The 20,689-nt window shown below is 40.9% G+C and overlaps 1 protein-coding gene across 1 annotated transcript; it reads left to right on the plus strand.

The window, feature by feature from the left end:
* The first annotated feature begins 1,743 nt into the window (after positions 1-1,743).
* On the plus strand, positions 1,744-14,200 carry LOC147893391 (E3 ubiquitin ligase PARAQUAT TOLERANCE 3-like). The gene is made up of 16 exons (XM_087385588.1): positions 1,744-2,338; positions 2,376-2,801; positions 3,098-3,200; positions 3,606-3,681; positions 3,838-4,004; positions 4,260-4,336; positions 6,315-6,377; positions 6,520-6,676; positions 6,787-6,935; positions 7,035-7,205; positions 7,462-7,779; positions 7,930-7,977; positions 8,887-9,166; positions 9,248-9,373; positions 13,087-13,135; positions 13,266-14,200. The coding sequence occupies exons 2-16, from the start codon at positions 2,636-2,638 to the stop codon at positions 13,977-13,979; spliced, it is 2,664 nt and encodes an 887-aa protein (XP_087241714.1). The 5' UTR covers positions 1,744-2,338; positions 2,376-2,635; the 3' UTR covers positions 13,980-14,200.
* Positions 14,201-20,689: the final 6,489 nt, after the last annotated feature.

Raw genomic sequence — 20,689 nt, forward strand, 5'->3', positions numbered from 1 at the left:
AATTGTGAGAGGAAGAATGGGATCCCAAAAGAAGGGAAAGATTTAGAACGGCATGTACCCTTCCATAAGAAAAAGAGATTTGATAAAAAGCCCTTCTTTAAATCTAAAAATGGTTTTGTTCCACAGAAGACAAATTCTTCTTTGAAGCCGAACGGTGGAAATTTTCCAAAGAAAGAAATAAGGTGTTTCAAGTGCGACAAGGTGGGACACATAGCCACTGAGTGTCCCGAAAGAAAGAAGACCCCGACGGCGAAAGTGCACATGATTGACGACGAAGCAGCCAAGCAAGAGGGAGGTAAGTATAATTGTCATGCTCTTTGTGTGTGTGTGTGTGTGTGTGAGAAAGAGAGAGAGAGAGAGAGAGAGAGAGAGAGAGAGAGAGAGAGAGAGAGAGAGAGAGTGCAATATGGCAAACTACTCGTTCTTTGGTTAATAGAAATGGTGCATTCTAGGGAAAGCCACCAAAGCTAGTTTAGAAGCTAATGGCCTAATGTCCAACCATCAATAGTGAGAGAATTAGAGGTCATATCATCAAGCAAGTAAATAGACACACTTTTGCAAATTTGAAGGATGGGTTGGATGGGTAAGGTCATTTCGGTTGTGATGTATTGTATGTTGAGCTTCATATGGTTAAATGCATCCATTGCCTTAGCCATCGATGGGAGAGAAGAATTAGGGTTCTATCCCTGTTGTGTTAAACAAGGTGGAGAATCCACTAAGGCCCTACTTTGTTAAGGTAGGTTACTGTTATGAACATAATGGAAATGAGATAGAGAGAAGATGCTCTTGCCCTCGGAGAATGTCACTAAATGCAAGAATCTCCATTGGCCCTTCAGATACCATGTATAGTAAGTGGGCCAAATTGGAGAACAACAAAGAATGTGAAGAGCATGAAGCCAAGAAGGGAGATGGAGGTGTTTACTTGGCAATACGAAACTAGCCCTAAATAAACTAATTGAGAGGTAACCAAAATTACGTAGCACTCACTCTAAGGGCCTTAGCACATGGATGGGGCTAGCATGGGTTTAGGATGGGAATCTTTTTGTCATCATTACTCCCGTCCTACACCAAGTGGTCTAGGATGGATTTAGAATGGGAGTAGCTACTTTTTCTCCCATCTTGGACCATGGCCTCTAGACCCTGGCAGCAGCTAGAATGGGTTCCTCTTCTCTAGGGATTCAAAAAGATGGAAGGATGACATGTGTCCTTGTCCCCACGTGGTCCCCACCTCTTAAACACATGAAATGATGGCATGTGTCCTCTTCCTCCTAAACCCATCCCTAGTTCTTTTTTTTTGTTAGTACATGGTGGGATAGGAATAGGATAGAAATATGCATGGGACCACCTTTTCCCATTCCCATCCTATTTCTTCCCATGTGCTAAGCCCCTAACTATGATGAGGAAGATAAAAAAACAGCCCTAATTAGCCACTTTAAACCTAAATCCCATAGACCCTTAGGAGGGCGGGAAAATATTGGGAGGAGTATTAGGGTGAGAGCTTGATGTTTGCCGGATGCCCATGCTGATGGGCGCTGTGCCGTGTTTTGAGGATCCAATGATATTCACGCACGTGGCGGCCACAGGGACGACCGAAGCCCCGTTTGTTGAGGTCAAGAGACTTGACGATTCACGCTCATCATAATTAAACCATAATGAAAATCATTATAAAATAATGAGGAGGATGAAGAGGAAGCAACAAAAAAAAGAAACGAAGGGTTTCATCGGTTTGATAAGGCCTATAAGTAAATTCTTCGTTCTCCTCTTTGGTTTGGACAAGAAGAAAGAAGAAGAAGAAGAAGCAGCACAAGGGGCAGGCCTTTCACCGCCATCAGCGCAGGCCTCCTCCCAACTCTTGCTTCCTCCGCACGCAACCAATTCTTCCTTCACAGCCATAGCTTCAGCTTCCTCCTTCATTCCCATTCCTTTTCCTCTCCGCGGCCGCCCTCGCACTCCTCATTAGCTCCTCGCTTCTTCGCCCTCTCCTTCTTCTTCCACGCCTTGCCCGTATCTCGCTGCCTTCGCATAGCAATGCTTGCGGTTTCAGGTTTTTGTGGGTCTTCCCCGCACTCGCTCTTCTTGGAGATTGTTTGCACAGGCGCTCTTCCCCTTGCGGATCGTCAACGCTCAAGCTGTGTGGCCGAATCCAGTTCGTAGGCGCGGGCAGGGCTGTGGCAGGGAATTACATCCACCTATAAAAGAGAATTACCCTGCCTTCGAGGGCGATCCGAGCCTGATGCGCGGTCCTGGGCAGTGCATTCGCTGGCGATCTGTGCTTGGGCACGCTTCTGAGACTACATTGACAGGCGTTTACAGAGCATCCTCTGATCTGCTTCTCAGAGTTTGCCGCCACAGCGCTTTCCTGACAGTGGTAGCAGAGTATCGGATCCTAGAATTCTGTTCTAAAAGGCACATCGGACGCCTGCCGTAACCCTTCCGGCTTGCTCGACGACGGCAAGATATAAGAGAGCCTGATTTGTCACAGCAACAGGCATCGTGGCTGCAGACGCCAGAGGGGCGCTGAGACTACCCTCATAGGATTACTAGCTGTAGCGGCTAAATAATTATATTAGTAGTGGCGGTCCAATTTCGGACAGTCTCACTACCGTTTGTTGTATAATTGTGTATTGAGAAGAATATGGCTGTGTATTTCAAATTTAAAAGTGCAAAAGATTACGACTCGATATCCATTGAAGGACATTTCATTTCTGTTGGAAATTTGAAAGAGAAAATTGTTGAAAAGAAGAATTTGGGCAGAGGATCTGATTTTGACCTCGTGATCTCGAACGCACAAACGAATGAAGGTCCGCCCTTTTTGCTTTACATCTCGCATGGAAAGTGTTTTGGGTATTTCAGCAGACGACCTTACTGTCAAGAAATGGCACGAGTATATTTTTAAGCATTTGTAGTTCCAAAGAGTGTTAGTTCAGGCCAGGTGAGGGCTGCTTGCCTCTGCAGGGGACGTGAAAGCAAGATTGTCCTTCCTCTCGGAGATCACGATTTAGCAAGTTGCCCCGAGGTTGAGCTTAGGCTGCTATTCACCATCAGTCCACACCATAAGGCTGGGTTATGATGTTTTTCGTGTATGTTGCAATTACAGAATACAATGATGAAGCAACCTTGGTACCCAAAAATACTTCTGTCCTAGTTCGTCGAGTTCCTGGAAGACCGCGGATGCCCATTGTTGCGGAAGTCAGAGACGAGTATTGCCTTTTACTCTACTATTGTTTCACTGAATATGATGGGATAGACAGGATGAACCGGTCTTTGTTCTGTAGTTCTGGGTGGTGTGTAAAGCCTAAATTTGTAAATCACATTTTGTTGTTGGAGGGATCAGTGAACTGATTACGCTTTAAAAGCAAGCTTTCATGTAACGTGGGAAACCCTAATTTGTAGTAAAGGGAAAAGTATCTTTAGGCTTGGATTTGCCCTTATCCTTTAAAATATTTTACAGGGTGGGTTTGATTTGGCATAGGATTTCATCATCAGCTGCTAGTGTGTATGACGTGTTTTCCAATGTCAGTGCTACGACCGAATATTTTGGAAGTCTTTTACAGGGATATGGTCCGATACACAAAGTTTGACTTTAGGCTAATTGATAATTGCAGGAAAACTAACACAGAAGAATCAATTCCATCTTTAAAGCAGGGGCTTGAAACATCAGACGTGCCTCAATTGAAACAAGTAAGCATTGAATTAGGTGTCCAAGCCAGTCTTTTGTGGTTGATAAAGGGCCATCATTTTTTAGATATGCATCAGTACTACTGTATTATTCCCTGCGCCAGCTGTGACCTTGTGTCTGAAACCCTGGCTTCTTTGTTCCCCCCGCTTTTTGAAAAGTTGGAGTCGTCCGACTGGGCAGATGAGTTTGGGATGGATCTTTATCCCATGCCCGAGGAAGTCCATCAACATCAACATCAACATCAAGCTCAACCTCTGATGAACAAATCGGATGAAGACAACAAGATCAAGGCCTTTGTTGATGCATCAGCTTTTGACTGGCAGAGGTATAAATCACTTATTCAAGGATTTAGTTGACGATGCATATGGTGTTCTCTTTGGATTAGAGGCAGTATTATATGGCTTTTGTGCCTGGCCATAGTGGAGCAGAATCTTATTTGCATTTTTCATTCTCTGCAAACAACCCGCCCTGACCCGCCTCTAATAATTCCAATCCCCTACTCCTGTTCCCTTTTGTCAATGCATAGAAGATGCAAGTGTAAATGGATGGAAGGGTTTACATTGGTATTTCATTCTGCCAGGCAACAGGAAAGTTTACCTGCTGGAAGAGGTTTTGGGAGAGGATCTCAAGCTCGGGGTGCTGTTGGAAAGGGTTTTGGTAAGTTCTTCTGTTACTCTGGTTTTCATCTCAGTTTGACTAGCATATGTTTTGATTGATAGATCCGAGACACTGAAATACAAAGTCAGAAACAAAATAGGTGAAAAGGCACCAGCAGGAAAATGCTTGTCTTCATGGCATGCAGACCCGGGTAGGGATGACAGGAGAAGTTGTGTGGATTGAGAAGTTTACCCTTACATAGCTCTAATCGGCCCTGATCTCTGATGAATTCCACAATCATTTGATTCATGATACTGTGTTGTCAACTTCCAGTTTTTTCTTATCCTGAATTTCATTAGACGTCCACCAATCAAATTTATCGTCTCCCATGAAGTGAAAGTTATCGTCTCCCCCTCTCACTTGTAAATTCATGTCAGGTCTGTTAAATGGTCCTGCTTTTACTCCTATTCTTAGGCGTCATCCTCACACCTATAACCCATGCATTGGTTCCCTCAGAATTGGAAAATGATATTTAGTTTTTTTGCAAGAAGTAGTAAATTCTATTAATGCTTGAAAAAACCATACAACCAGCTTCCAATAGGAGCTGTCGATGAAAACAAAGAAAAGAACTGGTTGCCAGCTACAAGAACATCCATCCGTTTCCGAATCTCATGGCTCATTGCCTATAGAGAGTCCGAAACAGGAGCTAGCAACCATGCTGGTGGTCAATATGCCCGATGAATACCCCTCGTGGAAAGGGTGTAGAAGGAAAATGATATTTAGGCTAGGACTATCTTAGTATGGGATTGTTCTAGTTAGACTGGCTAGAGGGCTTACTAGATTTAAGCAGAGCGGGAGAAAAGAGGGAGATCTTAGGGAGAGGAATTGAATGGGGGGGGGGGAATGGGCGAGGGGGTAAGAAGGTGGGAAGATAAATATAAAAAATGTGTTCAAAAGGAGGAAGGGGTAGGAAGTGTGTGTGTGTGTGTATTAACTAGAAATGAAATCAAAGCATGAGGCTAGACATGGCGACGCTCGAGAGCCATGGGGGAAGGGGAACGTGAGGGGAGAAGCGTTAACATGGGAGGGAAAAGGGATTAAGAGGGGTGGGAATGAAGAGGGAGCACCTGACGGACTAGGTTGGGGTTCAAAGCTCTATTCTTGGGTCCTAGCTTAAGTTTGAGCCTACGGTTGGGTGATGATTATATATATCATTTAGGCTAGGACTATCTCAGTATTGGATTGTCCTAGTTAGACTGGCTAATATATGTTACTATCCTGACAGTAGTACAAAGAACGTGATTTGGAAATAGCACAAGAGCTGTCAGATAGCGATGGTTAAGAATGCCATTTGGAGTCTGAGCGTCGAGCTATCCTTAGAATGCCATTTGGAGTCTGACTGTCGAGCTATCCTTAGTTGGCTGTTTTACAGGTGTCAAGGTTGTCATATGTAGATTTGTAGTCAAAACTGAATTGTGTCCAGATTCTTCCATACATGTAGTTTGTATGGATGTCGAATTGTCAATAATTCAACCCAGTAATGTCTTTAAGACAACAGAACTAGTCCACTCTTCCCTCTCACCATCTTCTATGCAAAGGTCATTTAAAGGGTAGACTCGATAAAAGCAAGTAAATATGACACAGAGCATGTTGACTTAATGAAAATGTGGCAACAACATTTTGGATGAGGCATGGCTTGTGGTCTACCTTTTTCATTTAAGGAGAGCTTTTTGTGATTAATGTTCGGAATTTGGGATTGCATGTGCTTTGGAAATCAACTGTCTGTTTTGAGTTTGGCATATGGGGCTGAAGATAATTGATTTTTGAATTTAAGGATAGAGGAAAGTGACAATAAGCATCCTGCCAATGCATGAGACAGGCATGCCAGTGAAAGCAAGGACATCTTTCTTGTTTTCTTCTCTCTTTTTGTGGAGAAGTGTGTAACTGCAAATAATCTACATGCATCCATGCTTAAGTATGGCTTTGGCACAGATACTTAATATTTCTAATGTGGCTTATTGAATTTGTTTTGCAAAAGGTCGAGGTTTTGAAAAAAGGATACCTCCTCAAGGCTACATTTGCCACCGCTGTGGTGTTCCAGGTTGGTAGCATTATTGATGTTTTGGTAGAGTCGATTAGGTTCAGCTCATGTTCAAACTCATATGTTTCTGTTGCTTGATTTCTATATGCATATAGAACCTACCCTGTTTTTGTTAAGCTAGGCTTCATTTGACTGAGCACAGGTCATTATATTCAACATTGTCCAACAAATGGTGATCCTGCATTTGATATGAAGAAAGTGAAGCCTCCAACAGGGATTCCCAAATCCATGCTTGTAGCTAACCCTGATGGTTCTTATGCATTGCCAAGCGGGGGAGTAGCTGTGTTAAGGCCAAATGAGTATGTTACAACCGTTTTCATGATGAATTCCCTTGTATACATTGAGAAGTCATTATTGTACTTGAATTGATGGATTGACTTACTGTTTCTAGTATTGTCCTTTGATGCAGGGCTGCCTTTCAAAAAGAGATTGAGGGCTTCCCTTCAAATAAGGCAATGGGTGAAATACCACCTGAGCTACACTGTCCCTTGTGCGGTGGGGTCCTGAAAGATGCAGTTCTTACAAGCAGATGCTGCTATAAAAGCTACTGTGATAAATGTAGCAGCACCTCTGGCCAAATTTTGTTTGTAGTTTCTTGTTTGTCCAATTGTATGTTTCAGCACATATCTGAAGCTCTCATGGTATCTCTGCTTTCAGGTATTCGAGATCAGATAATCTCCAAAGGTAAGTGTATCTGCGGAGCAACGAATATTCTTGCTGATGCCTTGCTACCAAATATGACTCTTAGAGATGCTATAAATCGGTTACTGGAAACTACAACTGCTACTAGCAGTGCTGAAAATGCTGGAAGTCTTCACCAAGTGCAAGGTATGGTTGTTTTTCTATTACTTCTTAGGTAGGGTCGACACTGTATTTAGTCGATTTCTGAGAAATATATTCTGTATGGAATGTCTTATGCATTTAGGATGCCTTAGTGTGAGCCTTAGCATGATGCTGCTGAACTAGACTGGATTTTTTGCTGGCCATGCTTGACATAAAGTGTGGCAGTCTTTAAGCTGGGAAAAATCATCTTCAAAAATCAAATGTTCAAGTTGTTTCTGCATTTTGAATCATCTCCATGCAGACATGGAGTCAGCTTGGTGCCCAAAGCCCAAGGTACCTTCACCATCTGCGTCAGCTTCGCACAAGGATGCATTTGTGAAATTGGCACTGCTAGATGAGAGGAATGCCAAGGAGCTGGTGGTTGAAAACAAGGTATTCGCTCAAGAAACACAGCAGCAGTCCTTAGAGAAAGGCCTTTCTCAGAAGAGATTAGAGTCCGTTGAGCATACACCAGAGTCAACCAGCATGCAAGAGCCTATATCACAAGAAGAGCCTTTGGTATTTCGCAATGCAGCTCAGGTTGAAGAGGACATGCAACAGCAAATATTTGGTGAGGCAGGTATGATTTGCCAAGTATCACATCGTATTGTTTTCAAGAAAAAGTACCTGAATTCGTTTTCTATTTATTTATCTTCTAATTGCTTCTAGACACTTTTGCAAGAGATTGCCTCTTATTCAAGTTGTGTAAACACTCCCCTTGTGTTCACAGCAAAGAGGAAAAAGGCAAAAAATAAACGGCAGCGTCCCATACATGGAGGTAAGCTTGATTTTCTGCTATTTGTATCATTACTGGACTAGACCATGAATCTGTGAATTTTTGAAAATAGGTTATGTTGTTTTATGTGGTGTAGATAGTTAAGTCTTTGTAAATGTCTCGTCTGATGAGTTACTGGGTTGCCCTGGATTGTTTTAGGACATTTTGTTTAACTGGGTCCTGATATGGCTTGCATCCTGAAGGCAGTTATGGCAGAAAATGCAGAGAACGGTGACAAATTATTAATTGTCTGTGTATGCATTAGCCCTTATTATGATTGTCATCTCTAAATCCCTCATAGAGAGACACCAGGCATGCTTGCAGGAGAGCATATGTATGAACTGTGGGCTACAATTGTAACTGATGTTGATTAACTCGGTGGAGATGGCTTGGATGCTAGACCTGATTGTGCTAGGAGTAGTGTTGTGTTTGATTGTTATAGAGTAAAAACTGGGGAAGTTTGTGTTTACACATCATGAGTTTGGGTTACATCCACACATGTATTTTCATGCACGCACAGGCACAGGGGGGCGCGTGCGCACACAGACTCACGTGTGCAGGGGCTCCCATGCACATCATGTTATCTGAAGAAGGCTTGAAGAAGGCTCAGGTCTGCTCTTTGGGGCGGCTGTTGTAACAAGCTACTTATTTTGAAAAGCTTTTTACTTTGCCCTTGACAGACTGTGTGCATGCTGACACTTGCAAATTAAGCACCTGTACTTATAACATGGCATATGTTTCCTGTCTATATGCATGCTTTTTGGCATACATTACTGTAGCTTTGAAATACACTTTTTCATGTCTTCAAGAATGCTTGAAAGCTGCTTGCAGATAGTCTATGAGTGCTTTCAATCCATAATTTCTTAGAAAGAATAGAATTGTGACCAAGGATAAACGTACTGTTATTGCCAGATAAGGAGGTTCATTGGAGAGGTGCTGCATTTGAATATCCAGTTGATGGTGGTTTGATGCCCTATGGAGTTAATCCTCCCCCCTATAGTAGCTACTGGACTGGGCCTCAGTGGCCAGGAGATGGATTTGGGCTGCCATTTGGAGGGAACCCTCCATATCCTTATGTTGGTTATGGAGGTCCAGGACCAGTCTCCTGTGAGATGCACTATGGTGGACCTATGTTGTCACATGAGCCATTTGCACCCGCTGCATTCATGCCACCTGTTTCAACTTTTCAAAGGTATAGAAGGCAGCTCTTTGTCTTGCAGTCCCGATGTTAACTAGATTGGCATATGCTATAAAAACTTGTTTTCTTTCATAGGGACTGTGTGGACTACAACACAGGACCCTTCAATTCTGGATCTGGCATCATGAGCCGAGAAGAATTTGAAGCTAGGAAAGCTGAATTGAGGAGGAAGCGGGAGCTAGAGCAAAGGGTCGACAACCGGTATGTGGCACTCATTTTCAATATATCTTACAATGATGTATTCCCACTTTGAAGCCTTGAATCTTGTTATTGCTGAGACGACTCAGTGTCAACATTTTTATTTCCAGGTTTATTTCTTCTGTCTTTTAACTCTTTTATAAAGCACATGTATGTGATCTGTCCACTTGCAAAGTCTGGATGCAAGGAAGAAGGACTTGGCAACTACTAAGCATGGTAATGTAGATTTGGCTTAACAGTTCTGTAGTTTGTTAAATTCTTTTAAAACTACAAAAATCTCCGTCTCACAGAAGTAGGCTGCACTGCCCCCCTACCCTCTCACCTTTGCTCATGGCTTCCCATTCAAGAGGCCTCAATATCCTCTCTCTTCTGGTGCCACCTCTCTCTGTTTCATCCCTCTCTGCATGATGATGCAAAAGTGATGGAAACTCGGGTTCTCATAACTTTATGGACCTTCCTCAGACTTATGATATCAGACAGGAGTATTGGTACCTGTTCTAACCTACCATTCTTACTAATTTGGGAAGGGTATTCATCAGCTGCCGATAGATTGCGCCTGCCTTTCACTTCCAAAGCCCTCGATCCCTGCGTAAACTCAGCATGAGTGACTCAAGATGACTATTGTTGGAAGAAGGTATCTGGATGTGCATGCTTGTTTTCTTCGTCACGGCTGAGTCTGCCCTTCACCTCCGGAGTGCCGACAGAAACTCAGTACGAAGACTTTGTATAAATGGATGCTCAAGTATGTGTGGGTGTGTGGATTTGTATGTGTGAGAGCATATTTTTATACTACGGTCTACACCCACTGTTGGGCGTTGATGACGTCGGTGGGGATGTCATAGTAGCTAGTCCCTGCTATGCATGATGGAGTTTATGGTTTTCAACCTTGTGAGTGACTATCATGAGATTCACTATGTTGTGTTTTTAGAGGATGAGTTTGGGAATGTTCTTGGATTCATCTAGGTATATGCTTCTGCCGTATTAGCGGATATGCAAATTTCACCTTGTGAAGTTTTCGTCCAAGTTGCGGCCTGCTGGTTTTGTGATAATTCTTTCTATCTTAAATGGTGCGTTGTCCTATCAGCTAGATTTAGATTTAGATGCTCGTTGGGGAGAGACTTAAATGAAAACGTTTAGACTTCACAAGCAGTTGTAGCTTGAATGAAGAGATTTTGGACTACCTTTTGATTAGCCTTCTCCTTTAGTGCTAACCTTCGTCATGACTTAGTCTGCCCTTCACCTCCGGAGTGCCGATAGAAACTCAGTACAAAAGTACAAAGACTTTGTATAAATGGATGCTCAAGTATGTGTGGGTGTGGATTTGTATGTGTGAGAGCATATTTTTATACTACGGTCTACACCCACTGTTGGGCGCTGATGACGTCAGTGGGGATGTCATAGTAGCTAGTCCTTGCTATGTATGATGGAGTTAATGGTTTTCAACCTTGTGAGTGACCATCATGAGATTGAAACTGCACTATGTTGTGCTTTTAGAGGATGAGTTTGGGAATGTTCCTGGATTCATCTAGGTATATGCTTCTGCCGTATTAGCGGATATGCAAATTTCACCTTGTGAAGTTTTCGTCCAAGTTGCGGCCTGCTGGTTTTGTGATAATTCTTTCTATCTTAAATGGTGCGTTGCCCTATCAGCTAGATTTAGATTTAGATGCTCGTTGGGAAGAGACTAAAATGAAAACGTTTAGACTTCACAAGCAGTTGTAGCTTGAATGAAGAGATTTTGGACTACCTTTTGATTAGCCTTCTCCTTTAGTGCTAGCCTTCGTCATGGTTGAGTCTGCCCTTCACCTTCGGAGTGCTGACACAAACTCAGTACGAAGACTTTGTATAAATAGATGCTCAAGTATGTGTGGGTGTGTGGATTTGTATGTGTGAGAGCATATTTTTATACTATGGTGACGTCAATGGGGATGTCATAGTAGCTAGTCCGTGCTATGCATGATGGAGTTTATGGTTTTCAATCTTGTGAGTGACTATCATGAGATTGAAACTGCACTATGTTGTGTTTTTAGAGGATGAGTTTGGGAATGTTCTTGGATTCATCTAGGTATATGTCATAATTGGCAATCAACCGTGCTGCCTTGCATTGTTTTGCACGCACACTGCCAGCCCCAAAGGTTCTGTACCAGCTGACACACCTAACAATCATGTGTGCATCTGCATTGGGACAGTTGGATGTATCTTCCCTCATTGCTTGAGACACGTGTAATCAGCTCGTTTCAATTTGATACAAGCACTCCAGTTTGCCTTGACATGGTGTCCATGATAGCCCCTTAGTCATGACATTCAGCAGTTTTTTCCTCTCTTTTTTTTACTTCTACGCAGACCCAGCAAACTAGGGCACATGCTGCATGATTGGAACTGTTGCTTTTCATGCAAACGGGAACCCTGTTGAGACTCTTCAGTATTGAAGCCATGAAGATGCCACATATGCCATTGATGCTTAAAGGAGTATCCTTCATGGAATTCTACTACCAAAATTTTACCTAGTTGAGATTGCGATTGCTAGGCCCACATTATAGTACACTATCACTCACTCAACAACTCCTAATGGGTTTATGTTGGAGCATATATTAAGATCACATAACCCAGATAGGTATCTCAAGTTGCAGTTTGTGTGGATCTCGAGTCTGGTAAACTCTACTTTCAAAGATGTATATGATTTTTATTTTTCTCAATAGTCATGCTGTACCAAAGATGTGTCCTCATGGGACCAAACACATCACTGTGTATGAGTTGCAATTTTGTCTCAAGCTTTAAGATATTCATCTCTAGGAATTGGATGATTTAAGATTTTCAATTGGATGCGTAAGCTGCGCTAGTACCCTTACATATAACCTGGCTGTTGCAGCTTTCAATTCTATAGGGACCTCGAGTCTATTCATTCCTTCCGATAGCTTATGTCCACGCACCATGGCAAGGGCCTTCTTGAAATCAATAAAGCGGCAGTATACTGTTTATTTTTAACCTTAGCTCCTTCTGTGATGGCTGTGAGTGTGATCAAATGGTCCACTGTGGAGTGCTTGGGTCTGAACCCAGCTCTAACATTAGAGAATTCTGCCCATGTCCTTGTCTTTTTTCCCAAGTCTTTCCAAACAAAATTGCCATGAGGCTGCCAACCATAATGGTTCTGTAGTTTCTCGCTTCTTCTTTTTCACCTACCTTGAAGATTGGGACCAATGCATTGTTCGGCTAGATATGGGAGCCGAAGTTTCCCGGCTAGAGAGGATGACCGCCAAAAACATCAAAACATCTATGAGACTGAAAGGCAGCAAAGCTTTGCATATGTTGTGCGAGAATCCTGGAGTGAATTTTATGTACTTGCTTTGTAGGAATAGCTTCTATGGGACTTTTTTGCTGCTCAATGTCGTACATTTTCATTCTCAAATCTTTGGTGGTACAGAATACAATGTTCTCTCTTGAAGGATTTGGCCTTCATGCGATGTTGCACTTGATAAATCATGTAACCTTGGAATGTTTGCCTGTGTTACTATGGCATCTCAGAAATGTTTATTGTGGGTTAGTTTTATATTGTTTTGGCAATAATAAAACACTAAGTTGGATCTGGGAATTAGTGCCTCCAATGACTTGTCAACATAATACATTGGGAGAAACGACGTGTCCAATGGAACGAACCCTTTCAAGAAGGATTTAATTTCAATACAATTTTAATCTTCTTTTTGGTTTTTGAATGACAGGGATCAAGCAAAGGATCTTGGAAATGGGGATCTATTTGTAAAAGAAAAGGTGACAATACTTTTCCACTGTGTTGTGTTTTTAGAGGATGAGTTTGGGCATGTTCCTGGATTCATCTAGATATATGTATCACTTTTTCTCAGCAATATGTAGTTACTAAAGCCTAATTTCAATGTTGCAGAGGAAATCAAATTTGGCAAATAGCCCTGCAACCTCTCCAGCAGAACTAAACCCAGACAAGAATGATATGGGCAAAAGTATGCATGCCAAGGCAGATAGAAACTCAATATCACCTGGATCAATTGGAAGGCGACGACATGAAAGGAGAGAGGACACACAATTGAGGGAGCACCACTCTATTGAAAGCAAGGTGGAAAGGATAAGTAAAGATGTGGGTGATAATCAAGGCATTCAGAAAGGAGTTGATGAAAGTGGAAGGCCTGAAAAGAAGGCAAAGGCAAGTGTTTTCTCGCGAATAATCTTCCCTGAGAGGCCGAAGAGATCTTTGACAGAGAAGAACTCGGACAATATCGATAGTGAAGGTGATGGGAATACGTTTGGTGCTGGTTCCAGGAACAGGAGGATACTCACCCGTACTGATAGACTTGGTTCTGAGAGGCATTCTGTCAGCGTAGAGTCAATGGATGCTTCAAAATACAGTAAAGCTCACTCAAGAGATTCAGGGAATCTGGTGAATGGGAGAAAGATAAACTACGAGGAGGATTGGCCAAGGCCTACAAATAAAATTGTGAACAAATATAAGACTAAGGATGACACTGATGGCACTGATGAGGATGCTGAGGAGCAAAACTTCAAGCGGAGGGATCATTCCAAGGACAGCGGCCACCGTTCCGTTAGGATTAACAGGGACTGGGTCGGATTGAACAAGGCATGAGTCAATACTCTCAAGATTGCTCTTGAAGTTCCTGTTCTACTCTTGTAAGATCAATCTGTTAATAATGCGAGGCTGGCCTCTTAGTCACCTCTTGTGTGCTCTTGGTGGTGAATGGAATTTTATGATTAATGGGGCAGAGCCAAAGAAATGCTTTGGTGGTGTCATCACTATGTATTGTATGGTATATCGGAGAAATTTCTCCCAAATTCTAAATTGCATGTCAATGTAATTGATCCAGGAACCTTACTGAGTGCAAGTAACTACTGCATGCCTTGTGCTTTTCATTGTTCAGCTAGTCATTGATTCCCCTTTTCTATGAACTCCCTTTCGTGCTAGCCTTTGATGAGACTGCCTTTCACCTGCAGAGTGCAGATAGAAACTCAGCTTCGTACTGTAAGTGCTGATGACGGTGGTGGGGATGTCATTATAGCTAGTTCTTGCTATACATGAAGTTCCCTTTTTTATTCCTGTTATGAGGTTGGAACTGCTCTATTTGTTCTGCTTTGAGAGCATGAGTTTGGGCATGTTCTTGGGATGATCTACATATGTATTTGAATTATCTTTATTGTGAAAGGTGGTTCTGGCATGTGGAAATGCGTGAACAGTGTTTTAAAATGCATCGAAGTGGGTTTTTCTAGCAGGAGGGATCTACTCTGATATTTTTTGATATCCTTCCTGTTCCACCCTTGCTGTAAATCTCCATACCTCTAAAGCATCCTGTTAATCGAGTTCTCAAAGGCATAATTTTGTAACAGCTGGGGAACACCTGGGATGTGAGTTACTTTAATTGTCTTTATTAGAAAACCTGCAAATGTAACCAATCAGCAATTTTAATCTATTTGAGAGCATTTGAGTCCATTAAGATGAAGTTCGGAATGGTGAATGGAGTGGGAATTTGCAGGGCCATGCATTAAGCACGCATCCTAGCAACTCATGGTAGTTCTCAAAATGTTATTGGTCGCAACCACTTACTCGTGGACTTTTGTTTAAAGGCCATCTTGGGTGCTTGAATGGTTTGCACTTTCTTATACTAGAAGTAGGGAGGCCCAAGGGGCAATTTTGTGCATGCTCGACTACTCATATTTGAATGTCCAATGTTGCAAGTCACTTTTTGGACCGTGCATGTGATGAAGGGATAGTCAATCTTGAGTAAACTTTCGCTTTTGCAGTTCTTTTTTTGGCCTTGAATTTTTTCTTGCCTTGTACTCGTCCACCTTGGTGATGATGAAATTATTGAAATGAATTTGTTTGTCTCTAAGTGGACCCGTGGTTGCCTTTTGTACTTTTGTAGGCCAGATCTTGACATTCCTCACCATTGTGTGATTGTAGTAGGTTTGGTTAGGTTGAGATGCTCGTGACATTAAAATTGTCTTGGATAAGAAGCACTTGCATTTGGAGACCAATTGTGTTCTTCTTTGTGGGGATGTCATAGTAGCTAGTCCTTGCTATGCGTGATGGCGTTATGGTCTTCAACTTATGAGTGTGACTATCATGAGATTGAAACTGTAATATGTGTTATGTTTCTAGAGGATGAGTTTGGGCGTGTTCTTGGATTCATCTAGATATATGTGTTTTCTTTATGATAAAAAGTGGCACTTTTGCACCCCCTTTCTTGTACCGATTTGGTTACTCGTAAATGAACACCTTTTTAGAGGAATGGGCGGACCTATTGAGTGTAGAGGTGGCACACATATTGCAAGAACATGAGGAGAGAGTTTGTGCAGCATAAGGGCTTTTGCTTTTAATGGAGTTCGATATTTGTTGGGCCTTGGATTTTAGATCAAGTGTGAGTGCAAATCCTTGAAAGATTTGTTGATTAATGGATATAATATGCAACATGTAGCATGCCACATCCATGGGTAGTTTGTGGTTCTATCAATTGGTAGTTGCCTAGTATTGTTTTATGAGGGGTGTAAGTAAATTGCACATATTTTTTGGGGCAAATTTTCTAATCAAAGCCTTGCATAACAATGGCACTATGGTGTGGGTGGCTTGTGTTGCCTTGTGCAAGAAATCCTTCGCCAAATCCTTGCTAGTTCGTTGTCTTGCAAATGTAGTTCTTAAGTAGTTCTTACAATCTCTAGGTAGAGCTTCCAAGGTCCTCAAATTTTTTAGAGTGCTTCCATTGTTTCTTCACGTCCACCTTTTTACATCATTGTATTCGATTTCCCTATTCCTCCCTGCTACATTCCTTCAAAGGCATGGGTCAAACTTGTTCTTTAGCTGTCAATGAGCTAGAAAATGCCATGCTAAATGTTAACCTTGTAGCCCTTGATTTTTTGTTATTGCCCTACACCAAAATGGGGTCTTAGCTATCACTGATCATCGTCCCAAGAAAGGATAGCCTTGTACGGAGCTTGACATCCTTTCTCATGTCCCTGGATCAATTGGTGGAGGTAAGGCTCCCATGGTAGCTCTAGTAAATAGCATCTGGGTACACTCTTTTGTTGCATGTATGAGACGTCCCTATTTTTTTAATAGAGGTATGCTTAGACTCTCTTTATGTGCCTACACGCACAATGTGGGTTGGTAGAGCCATGCACATTTGCTATTAAAGGAAGATCACTACATGGAGGACCATAGGAAATTATTCAAGTCAATGTGCCCCGGTCTCTTGATAAAAGGGGTTTTACACATAAATCAAATCCGTGTGATGGAAAAAATGGCATTCAAGTCTTATGCAAGGACATGATAGCAGAAAGCCCTCTACGTCATCAATACAAATGATTGACCCCATGGATAATTCATATTTCGAAGGACCCTATGGATGAAAAAAGGAGCTTTCGTGCAAATGCTTATAAGCAAAGAGATAGACCAAGACGATGAATTGCGTCTTGAATTCGATACCTTTTGGTGAGCTTATGGAAGATTGAGAGTACCTACTTTAACATGACATTAGAAATCTTTTCGATTGGGTCAAAATGAGGCATTGGAGCGCTCCATAACTTTTGAAAAGGGATTGACATCAATCAATGACAAAAAGGATTACCTATTTTAACATGTGGAAGATTGAGAGTACCTATTTTAACACGACATTATAGATCTTTTCAATTGGGTCAAAAGGAGGCATTGTGAGTGCTCCATAACTTTTGAAAAAGAGATTGACATCAACCAATGACACATAGGAACCAATAATGTGAAATGCTAGACGAGACAAGTAAACATAAAAAAGTCTTCTTAATATCCATGCCATTATTAAGACTAGAGATCTTATGTTTCCTTATCTCCACACTTCATAGCTTGAGAGATGTGAATAGGGCATTATCATCTCATACATCAAAAGACTGTAAGGAAGGAGTCAATGAAAATAAAAGATGTAGGTGTGAAGGAGGCTCGATTGAATACATCAAGCTTATGGTGGTAATATTTATACTATGGGGCTCAACATTTCATTGCTAAATGCTAAGGTTTGGTGCTTGAATTAGAGCAAAAAGCATCTATTCTTGCCACTTGCTGTAGGAAGAGCAAGGGGACTATATTTAGGCCTGACCATGTAGTAGGTTCCTCTCCCTTGGTGATCCACCAAAGTTTAACGCAAAGGTGTCCCCTTTTGGCTCGTGAGCTACTAAAGGTGAAGGCACTACCACATGTTAATGGAAAGGATAACATCCTATAAAATTTGGATAAAGCCATTAATGAGACGACAAAGTTCCAAAAGCAATAGCTTTTTGAGATGTTTTATATATGTAGAGGACATCAACTTAATAAAATTGATAGTTCCTTTTAATTTTTTGTGTTTCTTTAATGCTTGTACAATCCTCAAACTCAATGGATATTAGTTTGCTTGAGTTTAAAATTTAAGTAGCAGTAAAATTGATGCATTTAAGCTTCAAAAACTTAAAATGACAATTTTCTCTTGGAAAATAGTATTGGGAGAAGTCACATACATGATAAGATGGACGATAATGCATTTAAAAGTTTTTCTTTGATCAAACCAAGTATGATGATTTTTCTAGCTCATGCACTCATTTAACTTCAAACATCTTTCTTTGTCCTTTAGAATAAAATTTTGGCTCACTTCATTGTGGAAGTCACCTACACGACCAGATGGACCATAATGCGTTTAAAACTTTGCTTTGATCAAACCAAGTATGATGATTTTTGTAGCTTATGCACTCATTTAAATTCAAACTTCTTTCTTTGTCCTTTAGAATAAAAATTTGGCTAACTTCATTGTGGATTAACATAGCTATTTCAAATTTGATTATTTACTTGGCTACAATAAGTTTTGTGTTGATTTAGCCTTAACTATATAGAGAGTGCACCCAATTAAATTTTAATCCTTATTATATGCTATCATATTTTTCTCTAGTCTTGGATGCGACTTGAGAAGTTCATAGGGAGTCCACAAAAGTCATCAATAAATTGAGTTATTATCAAGTGCTAATGTGATTCCACTTGGTAATCTTGAAATATGATTTAAGAGCCTAATTGTACAATAATGTAATGATTTTTCACTTTGTTTGGTTGAGTTAATTCTTTTACTTTTTCAAATATGTTAATGTTTAAATTTTCTTCTTTTTCTTTATTTGTGCTTTGTTTTTTTATTTTTTTCCTTTAGGAGAAATGAGTTGGTTATTTGGTGTTGTTGGCCTACTTGTTTTAGTTGTTTTGTTACTATTGGATTTTTGCATATTTATGTGAAGGAGCGATAGTTTAGTAAAAGGTTGTAACATACTTTGAGTATATTTAATCATTTAATTGTTTTAGTAAGACATTATACTATACTTTAACTATATTTAAGCATTTTCATTGTTTTATTGCTATAAAAGAAGAGAGTGATTCATGAGGAGGTCCCTCTGTTTATGAGGGGATGGCACCCCTCTCCTCCTATCTCGCTATTTCTTTCACAACATCTTCATTTAAACTAGTGTTAAGACCTTAAGAGCGCATAGTGCATGTCTTGAGTTCAAGTCCCTCTTTGCATGAAGTTTTGAAACTATCCCATTGCCTTAGCTGAATTGGGGTATTCCACATAAGAAATCAATTGAATTTCTCTATTGAAAAATAAAGGCCTTCTCAATTATCTTTCTCCTTAGGTTAAGTTGTATGTATTGATAATTTTTTGAAATTAAGGGCCTTTAGATCTTCATGGAGAGGGACATTTATGTTCATCCTAGTGAAGCCTTCCATGTCGTAAACCCAATCATAGGCTTTGATCTGGAAATCAATTAAGTGTTTCTCATTACTTTTTATTTTGCTAATAGTGAATGTCTTTTGCAAATTTAAATCCTTCAAACTTTGTAGCGTGGGAGCTGGGTCACTATGTACTCCATGTTGAGCTAGGGAGTCTTTAGTGTGAGGGTTGCACTCCATTAGGTTTGAAGGAAGTTGGAATTTATTGTATGAATAAATTTTCATCTTGCCCAATATTTAGGAGCATAGGGAATAATATAATACATTCCGTTTCCTACCCTTTAAAGTCATGAATGTCCACTTCCTAGTATAGAAATTAGTGAGACCTATCAATGATGGGCAAAATCCCATGAAACCAAGCACTGGTGGGAGAGATACTTGGCTAAGCGCGTTCTTACCATTCCCATGCTTTGTAGAATTTTTGCCAATTATGAGAAATTGAAAAGAACAAGAATAGTATTCACTTGCAAGGTTGTGGAGGAGAATTAGCTAAGTGAGTTGTTTGATAAAGGTAGACAATAAGAACATCTAGTGTAGAAGGTTTACTACCATGTCAAGTAAATATTTTAGATATAAGCTTTTGATGAGTTTTCTCTTTCAACTTGTTGAGTACTTATAGGGGATGCCAATGAATTATGACATCAAATGTTAACAAGATTTGAAAGGCAGAATCTGTACATGTTTTTTATGTTTCGAAGGTGGCAATGGGAAAAGGGAAGGTATGGATGACGATATGTCATATGCGATCCATACTCTACTTGAGGTAGTCATGTCTCATGATGGAAATGTAGAATTCATGCTAAGAGTGGATGAGAGGTAGACCAGCTTGGGAATTGGGATTCATATGGTAAGAAGTAGATGTGGGTGACAACATCCCCCGAAGACTCACCCTAGCTCAAGGTTCACTGTAATAATCAAGGGACTAACACAAGATGCTACAAGTGTGGGAAAGGATACTTTTATCTAGCATGATCACATCATCATCTCAGATGGAGACGAGTCTAATTCGATTGATACCCTAAGACCCAAGCTTCTCGAGCAACCCATGGAAGAGGAGGTCATGGATGTTTAGCCCCTTTTAGGCCCAACCTCTTCCCAAAAAATGCTCTGTTAGACATCTTAAGAAGGCAAAGAGAGCACCCATATCAGGCATGTGCACCTAGATGGAATACCCACCATGAATACGACCATGTAAACATTAGTATAGGTGATCTTCAAATGATCCTCAATGAGGTGATCCCCCTCACATGCCTTCCTATCTCAACTAGTATCTATGATAAGTTGGCATAGGCTTTCTATATGTATGTTTAATCTATGGAAACAAGGGTCAGAAGTGCAGTCTAAGGCAATGAAGATGAGATCACTATGTGTGTAGAGTAGCAGCAAAGCTTAGCATGTAATATTTTGAGCCTGAACTATGGTATGATGAATCTAAAAGGATCAGGATAGACACTCTCTAGAAAAGATCCAACCATACTTGCAAAATCGGGATCTAGAGAGAGAAATACTAAAAATAGAGAGAGAAAGGAAAAGACCTACACTTTTTGAGGTCCCCCCACTTTGTGGAGGGACTC

The sequence above is a fragment of the Dipteris shenzhenensis genome, chromosome 15 (assembly GCF_047967505.1).
Source record: "Dipteris shenzhenensis isolate YYH24624 ecotype China chromosome 15, Dip_SZ_1.0, whole genome shotgun sequence".
Taxonomy (NCBI): Eukaryota; Viridiplantae; Streptophyta; class Polypodiopsida; order Gleicheniales; family Dipteridaceae; genus Dipteris; species Dipteris shenzhenensis.

Excerpts from the sequence above, each read along its gene's own strand:
- LOC147893391 (XM_087385588.1), top strand. The coding sequence starts at position 2,636 with ATGGCTGTGTATTTCAAATTTAAAAGTGCAAAAGATTACGACTCGATA. Across the intron at positions 2,802-3,097 it reads GAACGCACAAACGAATGAAG|AATACAATGATGAAGCAACC; the intron begins GTCCGCCCTTTT and ends TTGCAATTACAG. Across the intron at positions 3,201-3,605 it reads GTTGCGGAAGTCAGAGACGA|GAAAACTAACACAGAAGAAT; the intron begins GTATTGCCTTTT and ends TGATAATTGCAG.